The sequence below is a fragment of the Ambystoma mexicanum genome, chromosome 3p (assembly GCF_040938575.1).
Source record: "Ambystoma mexicanum isolate Mex_15411 chromosome 3p, UKY_AmexF1_1, whole genome shotgun sequence".
In the NCBI taxonomy this organism is placed as follows: domain Eukaryota; kingdom Metazoa; phylum Chordata; class Amphibia; order Caudata; family Ambystomatidae; genus Ambystoma; species Ambystoma mexicanum.
The window spans coordinates 757255498-757278622 of NC_090925.1; the positions used below are offsets into that span (position 1 = coordinate 757255498).

General features: G+C 43.9%; 1 protein-coding gene across 1 annotated transcript in view; it reads left to right on the forward strand.

Moving 5' to 3' along the window:
* The window catches only part of LOC138580812 (integrin alpha-X-like), a 430037-nt gene that overhangs the window by 355240 nt on the left and 51672 nt on the right, over window positions 1-23125 (forward strand). Inside the window, exons 22-25 of the mRNA XM_069651665.1 lie at window positions 6232-6311; window positions 16718-16801; window positions 18924-18996; window positions 19090-19197. Coding sequence (XP_069507766.1) covers window positions 6232-6311; window positions 16718-16801; window positions 18924-18996; window positions 19090-19197 — 345 coding nt within the window. The remainder of the gene's footprint in view (window positions 1-6231; window positions 6312-16717; window positions 16802-18923; window positions 18997-19089; window positions 19198-23125) is intronic.

Here is a 23125-nt window from a genome sequence, read left to right on the forward strand (position 1 = left end):
AGAGATTCCCACTCCTTCTGTACAGCAGTCCTCATGTGGGTTGTCTCATAGTCCACGTTTGCTGTGGGCACAAAGTATTCTAACAGAGCTGCTATGGTCACAGAAAAGAATTGCTAGCCGGTTACAGAGTCTCAAAGATGTTGTGGACACCCAGGACGATCAGGTAAAGCATTATGGACTTCATTGTCTCATCGTCATCTTCTCCTGTGGCCTTGAAAAACATGTCTAGCCTCTTCACCCATGCGATCCACCTGGGACCCAGAGACGGCGTGGCTCCCGTAATGTCAAATTCTTGTAAAGGGGCGAGGTGCGCCAATGAGCACGGTATTCTTGCAGCTGCGAGTGCCTCTTTTTCCTCCCCCATGGCTCACTGCAGTAGTGGTCCTTTGCAGAAACAGGCCCAGGGGTCACCTGGGTGAGGGGTACACTGCCCACTGTTGACCTGCAGGGTCGTGGCGGTTTGCCTGGGCGTACAAGCACTCCTCCTAGGAGCTGCAACCCAAAATGGAGGTGGCAGCACATGGTGCTGGGTGGGGGTTCACCCTCACAGAATGCTGCTGGCACGTGGTGCTCAACGAAGGGTTGTCACCTAAAGAAAGGAAGCTGGGTGCTGTGTGGTGCTTGCACCACCAGGACGCAATGACAAAGTCCTGGGGCCTGCACACGTGTAGGCGCACCAATCCGGAGTCCATGGATTGATCGAGATGTTGGTTTTTTGTTGTTTTTTTAAGACCCCGCTCTGGAGACGGAAGCAGGGTGATGGGCTCCTCCCCCCATTAGCTCCATGTGTCTGGTGCCTGCAATGACTCGGTTGAGGAGGGGCAGGGGGGTTGCAAGGTTGCTGAGTTGTGCCGGCAAGCAAGGAGCCTGCCGCGGGCAGGAATGGTCCACCAGCATACGTGCGGGATCACCCACCTCTTTGCAAATGTAGTGGGCCTGGCTGAGATCAGGCCCTGAGCGCTGTAAGAACTACATGGACACACCAGTACGTGCCTCAATTGGTCCCCTGCTCCGACTGGTGCATGGGCCGCAGGGGCCCACCTTTATTGGCTCAACACCACGTGACTGCGTAACGCCGTCACTTTAAGGGATAAAGGGATACACCACAAGTACCCCTAAACCTTTGTGGGAGAATTGTAGAAGAGATCATAGCCAGTAAGCACAACGTAAGTAGGGCCGGGCTTCAGGCAGATCAGCAGCTTTTTTAGGGGGCGCAGCACCAGCAGTCTGCTAGTCCGCATTTCATTAAAAAAAAGAAGTTAAAATAAATTAGTGAAAAAAGAATAATAATCTTTCACTGTTTACCATCTGTACCTGACACACACTGGCTGTGCCACGTGGCACCACCAGGGAGCCGGCCAGTCTGAGTGGCGAGCGCAAGTGCATGCAAGAGACAGCAGTCTTTCTCTACATTATTATATCTCGAGGTGCTCCTGCAAAGCCAGGCTGCACCAGCAGCCAGCCACATTCATTTTTATATAAATAATGTATTACTAGCACTGCAGCCTCAGCTCAGGGCAGCAATTAGCAAATTAGAAACATTTGTTGCTTCATTTCACTTGGCGCTGGCGCCAGACACCCAGACCCCAGGCCTGGGCGCACGTGCCCTTCTTCAGCTCATGCGCACACAGTGCACTGACACAGGGGGATTGATTCATGCTGGGCAGCCTGCCCTTCCTTGACCTGCTGTCCTGTCCCTGTCTGTGTGTGTGCGTCAGAAATTGCGGATGAAACAGATCGGATCAAGGGCCCGACCACAACCAGACCCAGTGAGCCAGAGCCTGACTTGCCATCTTGGGGCACCGGTCCGTGCAGCCCTCAGGTGCCGAGTGCTTCTCCCTGCCATCTGCAAATACAAATACTTACTGCTAACCACTGTCAAGGGGTGCCAAGATGCGGCAGTTTGCTAGTGTTGAATCTCAAGTCTGATGTCTGCCGGGGAGGTGGGGCAGACAGAAGCACCGGGAAACCTTGCATTTTTTAGATTAAAAATGCAATTTAATGTCAGCAGCGGCTTGGTTTTTCAGATCCTGCTGCCGATTTCCACTTAGTTTTATCAATGTTGCAAATATGTTCCGGTGGCGGATTAATGCTTTTAACCCGCCACCGGGACCTATTTACAATGTTAATTAAACAAAGTGAAAGTCAGCGGCATCGGGGAAGCGGAGTCGCCGACACTTTGGTGTACTAAAGTTGCACAGCATTCTTTTATGTGCGTCACGCCGCCATGGTCAGTAAGCATTTGCAAAGCACCCTATGCTGCCTGGAAGTCATGCACAGTAGAGTCATGCTTGCTAATATCAGCAACAGCTGCTTGGGTCTGAGCACTGACCTACTGGGCAGGTTCTGGACCATGCACAAGATAAACCATTGCTTCAGCCACGTTGAAAATGGCAAGCCTGTTCATGCAAGTTGAAAACACATTGTACCCGTAAGGAAATACTGGCTTGCAGTGTCCACTTTTAAAAGCTGGAAGGAATGAAAGCAGGCTATATTGAAAGGGTTTCGCAAACGGTTTGACCCTTGAAACCACATACAGCTGACCCCAGCCACTCTGCCCAATACAAACGTAAACACGCACCAGTGCTGCTTCACAGAAGACCTCAAAATCTGCCTCCAACAAAGAAGCTGCATGGCCACAACCCCTCAATGACTGCAAGCTGCCCAAAACATTGCTTCTGTCGCGGCTTCATGCCTACAGCATGCCTCTACCGGCGCTAGCATGGAAAGCGACTCCAATTAAAGGCTTTCCCCCTTCCAAAAGCTCTGTTTCACAAAGCAATTTATTATAAGGCTGCAACAATTCCTTACTTCAAACCATATACAATCTGAATACATTGCTCACTAGCAATTTAAGGGAAATGGTCCACCTTGCTTCCGAGTCTCCTCGTAAACCAGAGTGAAGCTTGATCTATCAAATGTGACTCAGAACTAGGCAACTTTCCTCTTGGTTGACTTGTTTGTCTCTAGTAACAATAGATCGAACTATGTAGGTATGCATGGGTACTACACGCAAATGCTTCTCGGATTGTGACTCGGAGCCATTGAAACCAGAGAGACCTTGAATTGGCTGAGGCGACTCGGAACAGAGGATTATATGTTTCCTATAGGACAGCCATGTAGAACTCCAGTCAAATTTTCTGATTCCCAAGGTTCAAAATGTTATTCCCCATTAAGGTTTTGGGGCTGTAGGGAATAGCCCAGTGAGGTGATTATCTGGAAAATCCAGTTTTGGCTTGTGCTTTTGGGAAATGCCAAGATGCTCTGAGTTAATAACAAATGACTGAGCTTTAGAACCTATCACCAGTTGCCTGTCCGAACTGGTTTAGACTGCAATTTTTGTTTTTGGCAGTTTACTAGAGGTCAATCTATATACAAGTAGCTGTCGGTAAAATCCAATTGCCAACAATGAAGAGGTCAAATGGGTTTATAGCTACATTGATATGAAGAAATGGAGCATAACCGATATGGGACTGTGTACCAATGTTAACTTGATTGCTTGTCTAATACAACACAATGGTCTGTGAGCACCAGGGAAAGACGGGGTGGGGGGAAGGGAAAGTGAGCAAAGGGAAGACCACATATGCAGACCACAATCTGCACTCTCTAAGAGTGAGTGAGAATTCACTTTAGATGACCAAGAAATGGTGTTCTGTGCATGTTGGGAGCTGGCATTCCCATCCGGGCCAAGGGTCATGGGTAGTTGCCTGCAACATCCAATTCTTACCAATGAGACGGTCTTGTATCCACAGCCGCCTCTCGGGCATGATTTGCACTCCTACACTTGTATTTTGTTGCCTATGTAGGTCTGGTTGCCACCACCTGCAACCAGTGTTGCTTGATTCATCAACTCAACAGGACCTGGAAGCCGTGCTGGCCCCAGGTCTCCCAGCAGCCTCTGCGAGATTTTTGGGTGTGCTCCACAGCGTTCTGGTCCACGTGCACATAGTAGGCCTAGAATAAAATGTCATGCCACCATACAAAAACAGCTGTACTGGCGGCATTAAAATGCCAGTCTAGCCAAATAATAACAGAACCATTTAGTAAAATCTTTAGAAAAAAGCCAGTGCCGCAACGAACTCGACAACATGTTTCTTTTGTCATCAGAAAACAGTCACCGTGCAAATCGGTGACAGTTAAAGCGTGCAACAAAATAAAGTGCCCTTTGAAATATTTCTTCACACGCATAATGTCTAATAGCTGCATATGCTAACAAGTTAAGTTTGCTTTGATGTCCTTAGTTGCATGTTCTTAAAAGCATACATAACACTGGAGGTTTGCGATGAATCTTCAAACCTAAGTGAGTTTATTACACACCTTCCTTTATTGTGTGTGTTAAAGTGCTGAAAATAAAGTGGGAAAATAGATATGTTGCATCTTATAGTTGTCAATTCAGGATGTGGAAAATAAAGGTACACATATATTATTTTGGCTCAACATGCTGCTATAAGGATCTACACGTTGTCATGATGCTTTACTATGCAATTTGTGTATTTTGCAAGTAAACTCTATAGGACAGTATTATTGTAGGCCTTGACACCCAAAACATACATTTGTTCCAAGTAAAGCGTGGAAGAAAGTGGTTGTGCCTAAATTGCAGAGTGGGTTAAAATCCCTGCTTTGCTGTTTAGCGTAAGTGTGTGATCCTGGGCTAATAATGTAATCTCACCCTGACATCAACTGCAAAAATTGGATTGCATATAAGTGACTATGTTTACACCATTACAATAGAACAGTTTTAATAGGTTTAGGGACACATTGGTATACCCTGGTGCTCCTCTGTCTGTGGCTCCAATAATGTCACATAGAATTGCAGTCTTGTATCACTTGATTTGACAGGCAGACATAGTATCACCAGCTAGTCAGTGCAGCAGAGATTCTAGTATAGCGGACTAACATTCTACCCCATTTGAGTGGCTGATGTTCCAGGAATTGTATTCTCACATCCAAAAACTTAAGTTGTTTGGATACGTATCTATGGTTCATGGTTACAAACATTTTAATGATAGCGTGAGTGTTTGAACCGTGATGTGAGAACCAAGCCATGTGTAGGTTATGAATTTAGAGATTCACACATACAATCCTTTTATCACAGACTTGTTTAACAAATATAGAGATCTCTGATCACTGTTCTATTCCTGAAATTATCTGTGATTTAATGCATAGCATACAGGAACCCTCATTGGTGCTATTTATTTGTCCCCTTTCCCACTCTCACAGAGGTATTTTGAAAGAGTGCAATAAGAGTGTACCAGACTGTGCATCTTGGAATGATAACCTTCTATCAGAAAATATTTCATATGGTTAGTCTAGTATTGCCCCTTGCGAAATAGAAGTGAGGTGGTACGAACAGAACACATGCAACACAGGGCCAGTGGTCAGAGGGCCCTCAGACCCCGACAGGCTGGTCACACCGCAGTATGCCAGTACAGGCAGTTTGAAACTGCATTCAGGCAAGTCCTTCCCTAAGAGCAAGTGACAGAAACACCATTTACTTGAGCAGCAACAGCTGTGTTTTCACATTATAATTGTTCTGTAAAGTACTTTAACTACAATGTAATGAAACTAGCTTCCTTTATATAGCAATTATGTATTCATATTAAGGAGAGGTTTTGTCGCATGACAGAGGTGTAGTTTGGGAGTGATGTGATCCAATCGGGGAGGGGTGGGGAGGTAGGAGGCGCCAATGATGTTTCCTGCCTGGGGTGCAATCTGGTGTAAGACCGGCCCTAACCACACTGTAGCAATATTTCCACCCGCAGGAATATCTCCGTTTTTTTACGGTAAAGTGGAGGAGATTCCTCTTGAACGGTGCTACAGTTATCACCCCCCCCCTTTCAATTGATGCGCCTAATTCAATAGTGCAGAAATGTGGCAATTAACTGGCTGTAATGGAATTACCACCAATTTACCCTTTTTTCCTGCACTGCCAAACTCATAACGAAACCCCAAGTTGAGATTTTTCAAATGCCAGGACTGTGTGACCAATACAAGATGGACTCTTTCCCCCACCCTCCCATAGAAATATATACATTTATGAGAAAAACGTGTTAATCTGAGAAAGGTGGCAAGGTACTCGGCAGAAGATCAAAATTGTGTGCAGTGGTGGAAGGCTGCGGGCTAGGGCCACCAAGGTCACACCTCCAATGAAGGATTCTTTGGCGAAGGTGAACAATGAGCATCGCTCCCCAGACCATCCCAGGCTGCTCACTAGTCCTTTCTCTCTTTCAGGTCACATTCCTGATCGTGTTCCAGGTGCTGGTGGAGGCCCCGTGGGAAGAGCGGGCGAGAGTCACTGTGCAGGCCACCAGGTACGGCTTGTATTGGGCAAGGAGACACCCGTATCATGAATGCCATCTCTGCTGGGGACTCCCTGTAATATTCTGGCGGTCATTTTCATTTAACAATTCCATGAAGAGGAACCCTTTTGTTTGCACTTTCATGCAAAAGGACTTCCTCTTTGACATTGTGAAAAAAAATCCTCAACCTAGTCTAAAACAAGTGTCAATTTAGGTATAAACTTTGTTAAACCTTTTTTTTCCACTACATTTTGTGAAAAATAGAAAAGAGGCATTTGCAATTGATTCCTATGAACTTCGCCTGTTGTTACTTAAGAAATAAGCCCCAAGCTGGGAGGGGGCATTACCGCTTCAGGTAATGCCCCGGGGCCCATAGATACAGGCCAGAGTGAAGCCCGTTGGACCGGGGTACTAATAGTGTGCATCGGTAAGTCAGGAAACATCTTTGTTTCGCACAAGAAAAAAAAGTAGTCCTTTCTCCCTTTCCATGGCAGCCATTCACAGAGGTGCTGTGCCGGCGAGGGTCCAGCAGGCTGCACAAGGTAATGGGGGTCGCTAGGGCGGAAAATATGTGAAAGAGGGGGGTGGTGGGCATGGGGACATTCAGCATAGGGGAGCACTTACCTGAGCACCTGGCAGGGAAAGATGGTGGGCAACTGCTCTGAGGAGGCTGGGAGAGGGGCTTTACCATTTGGTAAAGACCCCTTTCTGAGTCTCCTTGTTGTCTGGGATGCATAAACCACGCCACCACCACGTACTAATAAGTCCTAAACGCAAGCGGGTTCAATAGAAATGCATTCATTTATAGTTTATTTATATGTTGCTTATACACAGGTGAAGTGCTTCAAAGCGCTTCAAGGCGGGATGGGAACAAGGGAATACAGTAATCATTCTTAGGCCTTGAAGATTCCGAATGATCTAAACAGAAAAACTAGCATACAAGGCCCGTCGACATTTCTCCTAGTGCAAGTGCCTGAAGTGGTACATTTGAGACCAAGTTCAGGAGGGGGGTTTTCAAAAACGGTGGGGGGGAGGGGACAGGACAGATGAACTAACTTGTCCTAGTCCATTAAGATCATGCATACATACAGATGGTGGTGCAGCGACATGAGGGCGGGGGTTGGGGTGGGGGTGGAACAAAGAGTCCGGTCCAGCAGGGCCCTGTGTGCAGAGAGGTTGCCCCGCTCAAGGAGCATAAACTGAAAGTGCAGTAATGTTGAACGAAGTGCAGCGGCCCGGAGGCAAGTGCAAAAGACTGTCGGGGGAGCCTGGGAACTGTAGGCTGTGGAGGTAAACCAGGCAACCAGCCAGCAAAACTGAATAAGTTGGGGAGGAGAAGGAGGGTGGAGAGAAAAGAAAGCAGGTTAGCCGGGGAGAGGGAGAGAGAAGGAGGAAGAGAAAAGGAAGGTCTTGAGGGGTTTCCGTAACTTTAGGTGCTCCGGCTCAAGACGGAGAGAGGCAGGGAGGCTTATTACATGTTCCAGAGGGAGGCCCCTGCAGTCGAAAAAGATCTACCTGCAAATCTCTGTTTGTGAAAGCAGCTCACCCGCAGAGAGTTGGAAGGGGACAAGCGGAGGACTCTAGAGGGAGAGTATTAAGGAAGAGAGCGTTGTAGATAGTGCGGGCTCCAGCCCCAGAAAGCCTTGTGGATTTTGCAGAGGGACTTGAACTTGATCCTTGCAGCCACAGGGAGCCAGTGGAGGGATTTCAGCATGGGAGAGATGTGGTCCCATGGTTTGAGGTCAATGATACGTCTTGCGGTTTTTAAATGAAAAGAACACTGAGGACAGAAGGACAAAGCTCCCAATTCCAGGACAGTCCCAGTAAAACAGAGATATCTGTTCACCCTATTCTGTAGGCAGTTTAGTGGGGAAGGAGTGGGGAAGGAGTACCACTGCACTAGCTCATGAATGCACACCAAGCATTCTGCAGTGTTCCTGCTGTTACCTCTACCAATCGTGGCACGGGTCCAGCATGCGAGTCATGGAAGGCACGCGCTCTGGTGGTGTGGCTCCTGACTTGAGTAGCATTAGAATTTCTATACAAGGGGCGACATAGAAAGGAGTCTTGGCAGCGGGTGACTTAAGTGAGGTGCGTTGGGGGCAGGGGACAGATGAGCACATCGCTGAAAGCCTATGGATGGGGCGCTTAGTGACAGAAGGAAACTCCATTAACTGTGCCAATGTGTGCTCCCAACATTAAAATATCTGTGCGTGTTAAAATAAATGCTCTTGTTAAATCACGTTGTAAATAGATAGGATCCAGATACTGTGGTTTTTACACCTCTTTCAGCACTGGCATTCGGGGTTTGTGGTGGCCATGAACTGCTATTTTGCCTTTAAAGTTAGCAGTTGTTTTTGATGGTGGTGACTGTCCATGCAAGGCTAATATTGCTCTTATAAGAAAAGAATAGTTTGGGACTCATTATGAGTTGGCCGGTGTGCTGATAACGTGCCGGTATTAATGTATACCAGCGCATTACCACATCAACCAACTACAAGCTTGCCAGTGATGTGGCAGAATGGTGTCATTCTGCTGCCTTATCGGTACAAATCACTGGTATTACAGGCACCGGTAATACCGGCGCCTGTAACACCGGCAAAATTCCCCATGGAGTCCAAGCGAACTCCATGGAATGGGGATTTACACCAGATACCACCACTCATACTCCGGTAGACATTCGACTAGACCGAGTGGTGGTAACGGTAATACAGTTTGTCGGTATGCTGGTGGATTTACTGCCAGGATACTGACAAACGTGTCTCCACACAGCCCCACAGGACATTCTGGTCTTTGTTTACTCATGATTCTTTACTAGCTCAAGTGATAATATGCAGCACTATCTATGATGTATTTCCCTAACTTAAGAGATTCACATAAGAAAACCTGCTTACAGGGAAAGAAAACATACACTTTATTCTGTAGTTCACATACCTACCTGTACTCTGCTAAAGGTCACCACCACTGCACTCCCTTGGACTAGCCAACAGGCACACGAATGGCTGCCTTGCAAACAGCCCAACACTGAAGGTGGTGAGATTCTTTCATGCCCAGCATGCTGTTACCCTTCTTGAAATGAAATAAATCTTACAAACTCTGAAAGATGTACTGACAGCAGAAGTCAAAGCAAAAATTATCTCCTTCTGTAATGAATGAAAACAAACACAAACAGAAATGAACAACCAGATGCTAGCAACATAAAATAAAATTACACCTACTGAGGTGACCTGCAAACAATCTGAGCTGGCCAATGGGGTGCATTCTATGGAACAACAACAACTGACAAGGAAACAAGAAGACCACGAAAACAGACCTTGTCGAAATAATATTTGCATTTGAGGCATTCCCACTGAAATAGCCAATTCAGATTTTGAAGAATACGTGATAGCTCTTTATGTCAGTGTGGAAATGATAACCTTGATTGAAATCACAGAGCCTTATATGAATTTCGAAAAAAGAAAGGCCTCATGCTGAATACGTTAACAAGCCTATTCAAGAGAATAGACACGGGCGACGAAATGCAGACGACAATACTTTATATTCTATTCACACACCATCTCTTGTTACTTTCATAGATAGAAGCAGCACCCTCGGATGCTGGTTTTCCTCTTAGAAGCTCATACAGGTGGTACCATCAATATGGCCAGTGGTAGGCTTATACTGCACTTGAAATAGATGCATAAATTAAACATGCTTAGCACTACTTGTTAATGGTTAACATTATATCTACTGATATATTTAGATGATAGTTAATGTTCACAGTTTAGCGTCAGCCGTTCTATTGTCTGAAATCAGAACACAATTTCAATGCTCCGGGGGCAGGATTAAGTGAGTAGCTCTCTATGTCCCTTTTATGACCCCCTCTCTGCCAGCTGAAATGCTAGGCAGAAATGGAGCATTTTTCATTGTTAGTTCAACTTTTTGTATTTGATCATTTTTCATGTTCTGTTTGCTAACCCTGGGATTGGGTCGGTTGTTTTTTTTTTCCATATGATTTCACAACTGTAAAATGGTCCACTTAAGCTGAGCTCCATTTACGAGTTTTTTGGTGAATAAAAATGTGTACTCCAATTTATTAATTTACTTTACATTTGAATAGCGCACAAACAGCCCTTGGACATCAAGGCATGTTACTTGAGGGGCACTCAGCTACGGGGGATGGTACAGGTTTATTATACATGTTACAAAATTTTGCATTTATACAGTTATCCAATCCTTTGTGTCTGCAGGCCCAAATTGTCAGGAAGGAAATGTGACTATATTTGCAGATCCTTTTTTGCTTCATGAATTGAATTTGGGGGCTCCATGAATCTGTTGGCCTATGTAGCGTGTGTCCTAAGAGGAAGTCCATTGTTTCCAATCTAAACTTGTTCCTAAAAAGATATTCTCATCAATTTCTGTAAAAGAAATGAGTAGTGTTTTTACTGAAATCGCCATTCGATTTTAATATCCTAGATACTCTTAAGAGTTATGAATGGTCTTCTTGAAGGGATTAAGGGATGGTTGAATGGGGAAAAATATCTATATTCCCTATATATAGACTTAAAGAACAACAGCAACATATTTTTAATAATTCTTTTCCTGCAACTGCCGAATTTGCAGAAGGCACTGCTATAGTGGGGGGTGATTGGAAACGTGCTATTTCTCCGGGTAGGGATTTCTCTAATTCAACACCTCTCCTATATAATAAAAGGCCAGGTGTATGTTTGTCCGATGCAGTTATTCACAGTAGAGACTGCCTGTTTCACCTGTTGTCACCACTAGGGGGAGCTGTTGCCTTCGGATATATTGTGGTCCTACTGTGTAAATGAAAATCTACTAGCATAAATCGCAATCAGTTACAATCAAATATACCACATAATATATTAACACTCTGAAAATGACTTTCTCTATGCACTTTGACCCATGTACCAAGGCTTTCACACTAGCATTAGAATCTCTTAAAAAGGGGATAGCAGATTTTAATTTAGCAGATGTCTTGTCGCTGTTACTCTCTGGGAAAATTGATTTTGCTTCTGTTTCTCTTGTACATAAAGTATATCTGAGGTTGGATTATACGTTTCCTTTTCTTTAATGGCATCCCCTGGCTACAAACAGCACCCGTCAGTGTTTGTTCTGAATCAGATCACGTTCCCATAGACTTCCCATTGAATGTTCCAGGTTATCAGAAACTAGTCCTACATTGGTGTCTACACAGTTCCTTAATGAGGGACCCAATGATATATACCAGCATCAGTGATACAATCGACAAAATGGTGGCATTAGCTCCTCTGACAATGTAACTTAGGTGGCTACAGGGATTCTGCCAATCGCATTCAGGGGTGCACCAGCCTTAGCATGTCTCTTGGTCAATTTAACAGACCAGAGATTTATTCCTTCATGATTCAGTTACGCAATGTCAGGCTCATCATAAAGAAATAGGGCTTGCCAAGGTCTTTCAGAAAATGGTAACCAAACTAGGGAAATTATCGTACTTAAGGGCCGGTAACACGATACTAGATATGACAAAGATTAAACGTTTCTATTATGAATCAGCTATAAAAGCTGATACACTTTTAGCGTACACACTAAAGTAACGTCAAACACGTATCCATGTCTGCCACGTCAGGGATATAAGGGCTACCTGATGTATGAGGATAGACATAAACTCCGGGTGGACTTTCTCTCTGGAATTTCACTTCTCACTATGTTTGCAGAGGGCAAGGAAAAACTAGCATAACCTATAGTGAAAGGTGAAATAAATACTGTCATTATGTATTCTATAAAAAAAATTAAAACAACATTTGAAACCACCTCTGACAATGTTTCACTCTCACATCTTATATATTTTCACCCATGATCGAATATGTACTCACTCTCCTTTCCGAACCATTTAAGAATCCATCACTATGCTCATCCTGCAGTCCTACAGCCTTACAAAACCCTGATGTGAAAAATGTTTCCAAGGCAACTGCGAATCACCTGTAGTCCCTAATACCAAACCTAACTCATCAAGATCAATCACTTTTTAATGTGGGTTAACAAGACTTTGAAGATATTCGGGGATTGACAAGCATTATTAATCGTGCTCACAAGTCCGAAATGGCCGCTAGTATGATTATCTCTGAATGTTGAAAATGCTGTCAATTGAGTAAATTGGAACCTTCTCAAATTAGTGTACGTCAAATTCAGTTTTAGTCCCCATATTTCTAAATGAATGGTAGACAATTTCCAAGCTCTCTTGGCCTAAATCAAATAAAAAAGTGAAGCAGTCGTAGTCATGATCCTGCATGGAAGTACTGGACAGGGTTGCTGTTGTCCCCTCTCCTTCTTAATTTGCCACTTGGCCCTTTAGCTCAGAAGATTAGAGATAACACAAACATCAGAGCTCTGTTGCGATTGATAAACTATGACTGGTACAAGATTCAATCAAGTTTTTTCAAGAGATACTACAAGATCTAGAAGCATTTGGAAGGGTCTCAGGTTTTAAAATAAATGTACAAAAATCTAATGCCATAATAGTTTCTAAATCACGCGAGACTATTTAGTTGCTGGCTCATGCTCACCCATTTAGGTGCAAATTGAATATTTAAGTATTCATCTCAATTCTTTTTTTTAAACTTTATATGAAGCCAATCTCCCATTGTTATTTAAATAACTCTTCCATGATTTGGAGAGATGGCAGAAGCTGATTTTCTTGGTAGCATATATCTTGCTTTTATAGGATTACCAGAATAAACATTAATTCTTTACCCCTGTTGTTGAACACTCTGCAAGCATTTCCTGTTAATGTCCCATTTGTGTTTGGGGAGAATGCATAGAAATAAATATTTCAGTGTATTTGGGATTGTTAGCTACTTTCTAGAAAAGTCATGATGGGTCAATTTTTCCTGGGAGGCTTAGCAGTACCGGATATCGTTGGATACATAAGAGCAACGCAAATGCAAGGTGTTGTTGTGTGATGCACCTCAGATAGGTGTGGTTATCCACAAGAGAGTGAGCTTCTATATCCATATCCAAGGACATAGTAACTACCGCCCTTCACCAGTGGGAATCCATTCAACTGACATTTTGGGGTATTTCATAACCCTCCCCTCTAACCCTAGCATTCTTGAAACCAGATTTTCCCCATAGTATTAAAGGTAATCGTTTCACTATATGCCAGGAGTGGGGTCTCTACCAAATAAGCCAACAACGCGACAATAGGATTCAAGTGGATTTTCAGTCATGTCGAATCAGACTTCATCTCAGGGAGGGTTATAGATTCCAAAATATAAAGATCCGTCAGGGACCACTACACCCAGGTGTAATGCAAGGGCCTGCAAGGAATCTTTCTTTGATTCTAACTATCATAGAGGCTCACACATTATTCTGAGTGTGCGCCCCATGAATTGCAGGTCAGGATGGGGATAATGAAGTGCTAAGGCTTCCCTAAAAGCAGAAATGGGAGGGGAATCTCCAGAATGATATTCATCCTGAACAAGGGCAACATATATGGACAAGTAGAGCAAGCTTAGCATCATGCACACGAATGACGAAGTACGTGTTTAACCTTTGTTTACGATAGCAAATGACTCATGATAGACTGTGAAATATATGCCCCAACACTTCCAAGTTTTGCTGGCGTGAATGCTCCCAAGGGGGAACTTTGAGACATATCTGGTTGGAGTTCCCAAAAATCTCAACATTGTGGAAGAAAGTTACCTCATTATTATCCCACTTGAGCCAACCTTGAGGTTATTTAGCGGATTATTGAGGCATTGTCTAGTGTGTGCCAGAATAGCAATAGCTCAAGCTTAGAAATGTACAGATACCCCACTTAGGAACATATGGTGGAATAGAATATGGTTTTGTTTTTAATAGACATGGAAAAGGTCTCTGTAGTAGCTCATAATAAGTGTGGGCCTAATGTTGCCACGCGTTTCCTGTTCATTGATTATATCAACAACAATGGCTTTTACGGGAGCTCATAGGCAGCCCTCATAAGAGACTTCGCACTCAAACGAAGTATAGAAGTATCGTCCTAGATAGAGACACATCATGGCTTGAATAGCGATGAAGACTTCAGTATGTTGACTGAACACAACTATTTATAGTACTGTTGAAAACCTATTCGTGTCTAAGCGGCGTGTGCCAATTCTTAGCATGTGCCAACTTGTTTGTCTTCTTTTCTTGGGTTGACTCACTTTTCATTCTATCATTCTATTGTTATATTTTTTTTCTATTCTATCTTTCCGTTGTTATATTTTTTGGGAAAGTCTTTATTATCACAACATTATCAGATTTATTATCCACATCTGCACGATTATAGATGGATTTTTAGTGGAATGAGCTTTCTTCATTTACATCTTTGAGATGTGTCTACATGTTGTGAGATGTTTCTTATTGTACAGACATAGCAATGGTATCCAGTGATTATACCTAATAAAAAACAGAGAATTAAATTTTACTGAATAAAAAATACAGAAAAATACCTAACTTATTTTTTTTTTAAAAAGATATGTGGGGGTGGGGTAAGGGGTTACATCTGGTGTGGTGGGGTATTAACCTTGGGGAAACAGAGGGCTTTAGGGACCCCATGCCCTAAAAAAAAGAAAAAAAATCAGTATTTTTTTCTGTATTTTGGGTTAGTTAAAATGACATTCTCTATTTTTGGTAAAATCACATAGATCCCATGGTACTAAGGGCCTTTGAAAAATACTTTTACCTTATGTCAATTTTATTCAGACAATCTGTAATACTGGGCTCCATGCATGTTCTGTAGTTCAAAATCAAATAAAGACAATACTTTTTGAAAAGAGGCCAATTTTAAAATGTAACCTAACATGCAAGAATCAACCGTTCCCTTTATGGGCCTAGACAGGGAGTTCCTATTAAAGATGTATCTTACCCCAAAGTATGGGACTCATTTCACAAAAGGGACTCATTTCACAAAGTTCTGTCTGGAGAACCGCACCAAAATTGCTCCAAAATGCCTCTTGCAGTGAGGATCTCTTCTGGAGAAGGTTCTCCAAACACTCCCACCGGTGGGGCATGACTGGAGGCTATTGAGGTGCTAAATAGGGACCTGGTTCACCTCACTGCCGCATTGGTCCAGATCATATATCCCCCTGGTCCTATCATTTTTATGCAATTGTGTGACGTTTTAAGAATCATTACCTATTGATTGTTATTGCCTAAATATGTCAAAGTTAGGGCGGGATGGTTGTATGATTTACAAAAACCCAATATTTAACTTTTATTAAACCTCAAATTTGATATCCAGGATAAGGTATACAACAGCAGACATGCTTGTATACTCTTTCAAAGGAGGTACACAAACACACAGACACACATACACTCACACATGCAGCAAAAGTGGGACTGTGACTGTGAAAGAGCCCGGGCTCCAGCGTCCATATTGAAAAAACTGCCGTGAAATCATTGATTTGCTCATGTAGTTATTATTCATTAATATTGCGTTAACACTCACATTGACATATGTTTACTCTGGGATCACTTCGGGATATTGTGAAATTATAATGGACCCTGGGACCAAAGTACCCTCAATTCCCAGGGCCAAACGGGGAAGCTCCTCACAGAAGTACACTGGTTAGTAAAAAGCAATGATATTGAAAACAAATATTTAAAAGATCAAAAGGTAGATCTAAAGTTATTGATTTAAAGCTGTGATTTGCATAAGGCGCTGGACAGGGATGAATGATATGGAGAAATCAGCGAGCAAGGGAAACCTATGGCCTGTAGAAAGAGGTATTAGGGGAAAAAGCTTTGTCTTTCAGCTGAGTGCTTGAATTATAGTTAGGAGCATATCAATCCCGCGTGATCTACTCTTCATTCTAACTTTATTATTGGTTCACTCAGTTTGTCTAATGTGGTGTTCACTCGCATTGTAGTCCGGTCAGAAACAATCATGTGATCAGTGTAAAAATTGAAGGCTATTTATTAAGAAGGCAACTCTGACCGAGGTTCAGACAATTGTTGGCATCTCTGTTATTATTGAAACATGCCACAAATCCAGTTAATTAAACTCCAAAATCACTTTCTTTTGCAATTATAGCAATTTTTACACTATCAAATTATGTAACGTTTCTAACAGTTCCTTTCACTTCAAAGTATTTTAGCAATTCAAAGCACACATTGAAAAGCTTTGGGATGTACCATGTATTACTATCCTTTAACACTCATTTCTTTGTTGAATCGGGCCGGGAGAGGTGGAGTGAGATTTTAACAATTATAAAAATTGCCAAAAAATGTAGCCTGTATTTGTTATTGATATACAGCACATTGTGGTTTTTTGAAACTATATCCGTGCTCAATAAACACTCAAAATGAAACAAGTAATGTATATAAATAATTCCACTAGGAATGGCCAGACTCTCCCTCACTCCACCCCACCCAGCCTTCAGCATCTCATTTGATTTGGGTGTCTCCTTTCACAGTGAGAACGAGAATGGAACCCTGGGGGACAACATGGCGACAAAAGAGATACCCGTGGTCCAGGCGGCCAACGTCATCGTTAAAGGGTGAGTTCTTCGATTCTACCAGGAGGCAGTGGGCGATCACAGACACTCATAAGTAGGAGAATGAGAGGAATGGAAACTATATTTAGAAGCAGGAATCTGCGGGTGCCCCAAAAATATATCACCACTCAGTCAGTGGTGTGCAATTGAAGTCACAAACCTAGGAACTTGTGAATCTTTTTGGTGAGAATCAAGGCAAGGCTAAGGACTTCAACCCAAAAAATCACTCTTGACAAAGTTTTGCATCAAATAATATCCTCCTCCGTTCTGTCTGTTTCTGATAATAGCAACTACACCAAGCTGCCCTCCTCCCTGGATCCCTCTTGATTGCAAAGCTCTCCTCTTGCCCCACCCACACCCACCAATAGATCCATTTCTAGATCCCTTCTTAACTCTTTCTAGCAATACTGTTAGTATGCCTTTGAGAACTTCGACACCTTCTCCTGGTACTAATACTCCTACTGCTTATTGCATAAATAGCTGCATGACCACTAATGCAACTGCAAGCACATCTGTTATTACTTCTTCTTCTACAAGCATTTGGAAAATATTCCTAGTACTAATTCTAGTGTTACACCCTAATTTTAAATCGAGCAAAGCCGGAAATGGAGACATAAATGCGAGGCGTAATGCATTTTACGCTTTCAGTTCCCGCTCCGCCCATGTACGTGCTGACACAGGGCAGAGGAGGAGCACTCAGCAGAGATAAGATGGCCACCAACCTCATCGTCTCTATCGTGTGTGTGCAATTTGTTTTACGACTGCATGAGATTTTCTTGTTGGATTAAAACAAGTGGATTCCTATGGAATCCACCTCTGTTTTGCATCTTATCAAAAGCAGCTGGATTCCATAGGACTCCATCAGTAAACACCACCTGCAAAGCATATCTGGGGACAGTGCTTGCTTTTTCACAATACGGAGGGGAAATAGAAAAAGTAAAAGCAAGTTTGCAATTCTTTTATTCTCTCCTGCTTCCCTCTGCCTTGTGAACATTTAGAACATTTAGAATTGCATGCAGGTGGACCCCAACTTGATGTAAAATGACACTGTTACTACTATTTCTACTGTTACTACTAATAGTAGGACTGTAATCACTACTACTTCTAATAGTATGATAATAATATTACTAGTAGTGTACTACTAGTAATAGCATTAAAAGCACTACAATGCATACTACTAATGGCACTAATACTTATACAACTACCACTAGTAGTAATACGATACTGCTGCTGCTTGCACAACTTATACCCACACAACTACTACTGATCATACTATATTACAGATACTACTTCAATTACTAGTATTAATAGTAGTAATAGGCCAGGTAGTGATGGTACTACTGTTACTAGTCCTACCACAATATCCAGTACTTCTGCCACTATTGCTCCTAGCAATAGAAATTCAGCTACTTGTGCCAATATTCTACTTTTACTAGTAGAAGTACTAGTACTACAGCGACTAGCATTACAGGTGTGAGCACCTCTGTTGTTTCGGGTACTGCTAATACTGCTGATGCTACAACCAGGATGGATACTACAGCTAAGGTAAATACTGCTAGTACTTATCCTCCTACTAACTACTAGTGCTGCTATTATTGCAAACTGCAGGTTCTCTTCCAGATTTGTCTTTTTGGTGTGAGCCCTCAACTCAACGATCAAGGGTCTTCTTTAAGCTCAGCTGACTATGCCACCTTCTCATCCTATTCACGGAGACGTAACTTTACAAAAGGTTTCTCTCATACCACTGCCTACTGCAACTTCACTAAGGCAGACATTTTCAAGAAGAGACCAATGCTTATCGAACACTCTTGCACCGTAAATAAAAGGGGCTGTCATTAGAGCAGGGCATACCGTTGGAACGGGGCAAGGGTTGGTGGTCAACAGGAAAATGCCCTTAGTGCAATGGCAGGTTAAACATGGAAGCAAGAGCATTTTAGGAGAGACTTTGGTAATCACTGTTGTCTCCGGAGCACAGCCAGGAGAAAGGTTCTCGACCGTGCATGTATACTCTCAAGTTTTCCAATAGGTAGGACAACAGGCAGGCTGGCAGGACGTGAAGCCCTCTTCTGTGGGTGAATCTTTTGTAGGTTAACGTGTCTTTTCCTCTCCCCTTTCCCTCGATCAGGCTTGAGTCCATCTCCTACCTCAACTTTTCAACGAAAGAGCCAGAGGAGAGACTTCTGTCTCACTCCTTTCAGGTAGGGAATACACATGCCATCAGAAAGGAAACCGCAGGAACGTAGGCCGCGTCTCCCCATCCCTCTAACCCGCTGCTCGCTTGTCCTCCTCAGGTGCAGAATCTTGGCCGGCAAGACATTCCCGTGAACATCACCATCCAGTTACCTGTGAGGTTGGAGTCTGGTTTCCAGTGGGACATCTCTGAAGAGTTTATTGTGAAAGTGAGTTTGTGGCACAGAGCTGGGCCCTGCATGCTCCTGTGGCTTGTTCTACCGCTGTGTGCATTACCCTTCCAATTAACAACACTTAGAGACAACTAATCCCAGTGTTATGTGCTACGTAAGCATCTGACTGGACCGAAGATGCAATTCATAGTAGCAGGTATTTGATGGAGTTACAGCACTAGACTCAAGTCACATGTTCCTTGATATTAAGAAAGGATTCCTACCAAAGGTTGTGCAGGACATCTAGAAACATGGCATCTAGAGCTTGAACATGTATTTCCTCTAAGTCTTTTTATTGTTCTCTTAACATATAATTGGGCTTCATTACAACTATGCTAGTCTGGAAACAACGGTGCCGGTAAGCTTACCGGCACCGTTGTTTCCGGACCGACATATTACTACTCTGCCTGCTGGAGCCTCTGTGCCCAGCAGGTCGGACCCTGCTGGGCACAACAGCCACGGTAGGCAGACTGTCACAGAAGCACCAGCACCGTTAACAACAGTGCTGGGGCTTCCATGTTCCCCATTCCCTCTATGGGAATGGGGAATTACAATTTACTGGTGCCTGACTTTCCGGACTGCCAGAGATGTAATCCCCTGGTGTTACCGGGAAGTCAGGAGCCGGTAAATCATTACGAGTCCGGTGGCAACCTGCCAGTAGCACCGGCACGGTTACTGCCGGACACCCATAATGAGGCCCAATATCACTTATGTACGCAACACATATATTGTAAGAATGCACTACAACCTGAAATGCAAGTGTACAATAGAGTTCTCTTACCTCTTGGAGATGTGGAGCCATTTGGAGTCTCAGTGTTATTCCCCTCCGTATTTTCTATTGTGATTCTCTAACCGTGTCCCGGTTGCTTACCTGGTACAAATATCTGGTAAAAGGCCCCCCTAACACTTTAAGGTTTGTTCGATAAACCACCTCAAGACAAGAACCAACATTTGCATCAAGCAAACACATCTCAGCTATAGAAATCGTTGGGTGGTCATTATCGCAGAATGATTGCCCATCACAACCTATTCCACAAGGAAAGTAGCCGGGAAACATAAATTATCCCATGCTACAATGACCTTTCCCAAAGTCTATAAGTTAAAGAGCACCTTGTGAACAAAAACAAATATGCAATTGATTGTGATACTACGTATATGTTAATTGCAGAGAAATCCTTTGAAAATAACATTGAACTAACACATTTGACCACGTTTGGCGATCTTGTATGAACTGAAAATACTAGTCAACTGATGTACTTTATTTTAATTTGATAATAACAAAACAACATTCAAACACAGTAGGGGATTTAACCTACCACAGAGGGAACGTCGAACACAGTTGAGCAAATTACTGTACATCACTCATGGGATTGCGCCCATGAGTCTCTGACAGTTGTGAGACAGGCATGGTATCAAGAGAGACACAGACTCAAGTGTAATAATTCCAACACCTTTATTTACTACAATGCTGGGGTTGGTGTAATTCCTGGCTGGCCTTAACTCTAAAGGGATTGTTACCTCAACTGATGTTTCTAAGGGACGTCGATGCCTGAAAGTCCAAAACCAAAATCCGTCTGTGTGTAAACCTGTGCTTGCCCTCACTCTCTAATAAAATGTGATAGCAAGTCCAAGGAAACATAGTGATTCAAAAAGAAATAAATACCAAGGCCGGTTTCAGGTGGTCTTCTCTCCAGGTGTGGCTTGCTTAGTATCCTCACAAGCAGAAGTTGCTCAATTGTTGAACAGAAGTATACTCTGTTCAACAATTCCCAATGTCTTTAGTTCCTGGGGATTCCCTTCCCCAAGCTGCACTCATTCCAAGTTTCCAATAAAAAAAATATATAACATAGTTTCTTCCAGGTTTCTCAGGATTACCTTCCCCAAGATTATGCCTCCTTCCTTCACCAAATAAAGGTACACCTTTTTTAGGTTTATTAGGGGACCCTTCCCCAAGCTCAGGCCCCTTCAGATTCAATCACAAGTCCAGTTTTACAACACAGTTTCTCTTAGGCCTCTCAGGGTTCCCTTCCCCAAGCTTAGACCTCTTGAGTTTTAAACAAAAAGGTCAACTTGTCAAGATGTGCCTTTCTCTTGTTTACAGTTCCTTTCACATAGAACCTTCTCATGGGTAACATCAGAGACTTTTGAAAATGCTAGGTTCTTGGCTCATCCTAGGCACGACCACTCTGATCTTCTGCCCCTCTCTGTATTTCCTGTACTTGCTTCTCTTCTATCCTTTCCTCTTCCAGGTGCTTCCTGCACCCCTTGGTTATCTTCCACTTTGTTTTTCTCACTTGTACCTTCTTTGTCTTGCTCTGAGAGAGGGGGGGGCAAAGAGTCCGTTCCAGCAGGACCCTGCGTAGGTTGACCCGGCCAAGGAACATAAGCTGAAAGTGCAGTAATGTTGAACAAAGTGTGACGGCCCAGAGGCAAGTGCAAAAGACTGGCGGGGGAGCCTGGGACCTGCAGGCTCTGGAGGTGAACCAGGCAATCAGTCAGCAAAAACTGAACAGAGTTAGGGAGGAGAAGTGGGGTGGAGAGAAAAGAAAGGAGGTTAGCAGGGGAGAGGGAGCGAGAAGGAGGAAGAGAAAAGGAAGGTCTTCAGGAGTTTCCGGAACTTAAGGTGCTCTAGCTCAAGACAGAGGGAGGCAGGGAGGCTTATTACATGGGTCCCAGACCCCTTTAACTTTCCCATATATGCAGGTCCCAGACCCCTTTGGCTTTTTCATTTAACTTGGCTTCTCACTACAAGTCCCACAGCGCCACTCTTCCTATGGACAATAGTGGACTTTAAGTTCACAAAAGGATTCATACGTTTCTTGTTTTTTTTAACTTTCTGCTCCGTGCTGCTTTTCATAAATCTGTCTTTCTCCCCTCCCGCTCCAGCCAGTCGCACGCTCTCGTGTTTCTCATCAATTTCCCCCTTGAAACTCACCAGGTAGTGTTGCACTGGTGAACGGTCCTCTCAGGGCATATGGGATCGAGGTCAGGGTCTCACCGCCTGCCCCTCACACCCTCTTGGGACTGGCATACATCCCAAGGGAACGAGCACTCCTCCACACGCTGCCAGCAGGACACGGGCTGCCTCAATCTGGCTCCCTGGAGACACAGCACCCTAGCCACGCTGTAGCCCCTCACAGGCACCAGGCCAGTGTTGATGCATGCCGCTCTCCTCTGGATCCTCCAGGCTCCTCTCCCTTCAGCTCCCTGCTCCTTGGCTTCTCGGCTTCCTTCAGGATTCACAGCTCGCTCCGCTTTACTTCCAAAATCTGGCTTGGGACTGACATACCCCCTTGCGCCCATGGACTCGCAGCCGCCTATGTGCTCTCCCAACTGCTTCTCTTCCTGCTCTCTCAGCAGTCGCCTTTTATCCACCTGGGTTGTATCAATGGGCTGCAAGTGTGTGGTCAGGGCTGGGTTTGCCTGACCTCCAATATTCCAATTAACAGGACATGCCTGTCCTTTAGTTCTGAAAAGAGAGTCAATTGGAGTCAGGTGTGAGCGGTCAGTGTTGCCTGACCCTGCCTGACTCTATTAAGGGGACAACCTAATGGTAGTAGATGGTAGGCTTCCCTCTGTTTCTCAAGGTGTTTCTCATAGGTAATCCTCACTACTCTCAGTTGCCTCTTCTTCTTCTTCCCAGTATTAGACGGAAATGGGGAGGGTGAGATGGAATCGGATTGGAAATATCCCATGAAGGCTTAGGAAGGGGTTTCTGATGGAAACTGGGCAGAGGAAGAATATGATGTCCCTCCATTTGAGTATTCTCCTCCCCATCCCTCGTGACCCTCCACTTCGGGTGATCCTCCCTCGCTTGTCCACCCCCAGGGTCGGGATCCAAAAGTGATGGCCCTTTGCTAGCCACCTGAATTGAAGATCCTCGGGGAGCAGGTAGGAGAATACCATCAAGGTTCCCACACAGTCC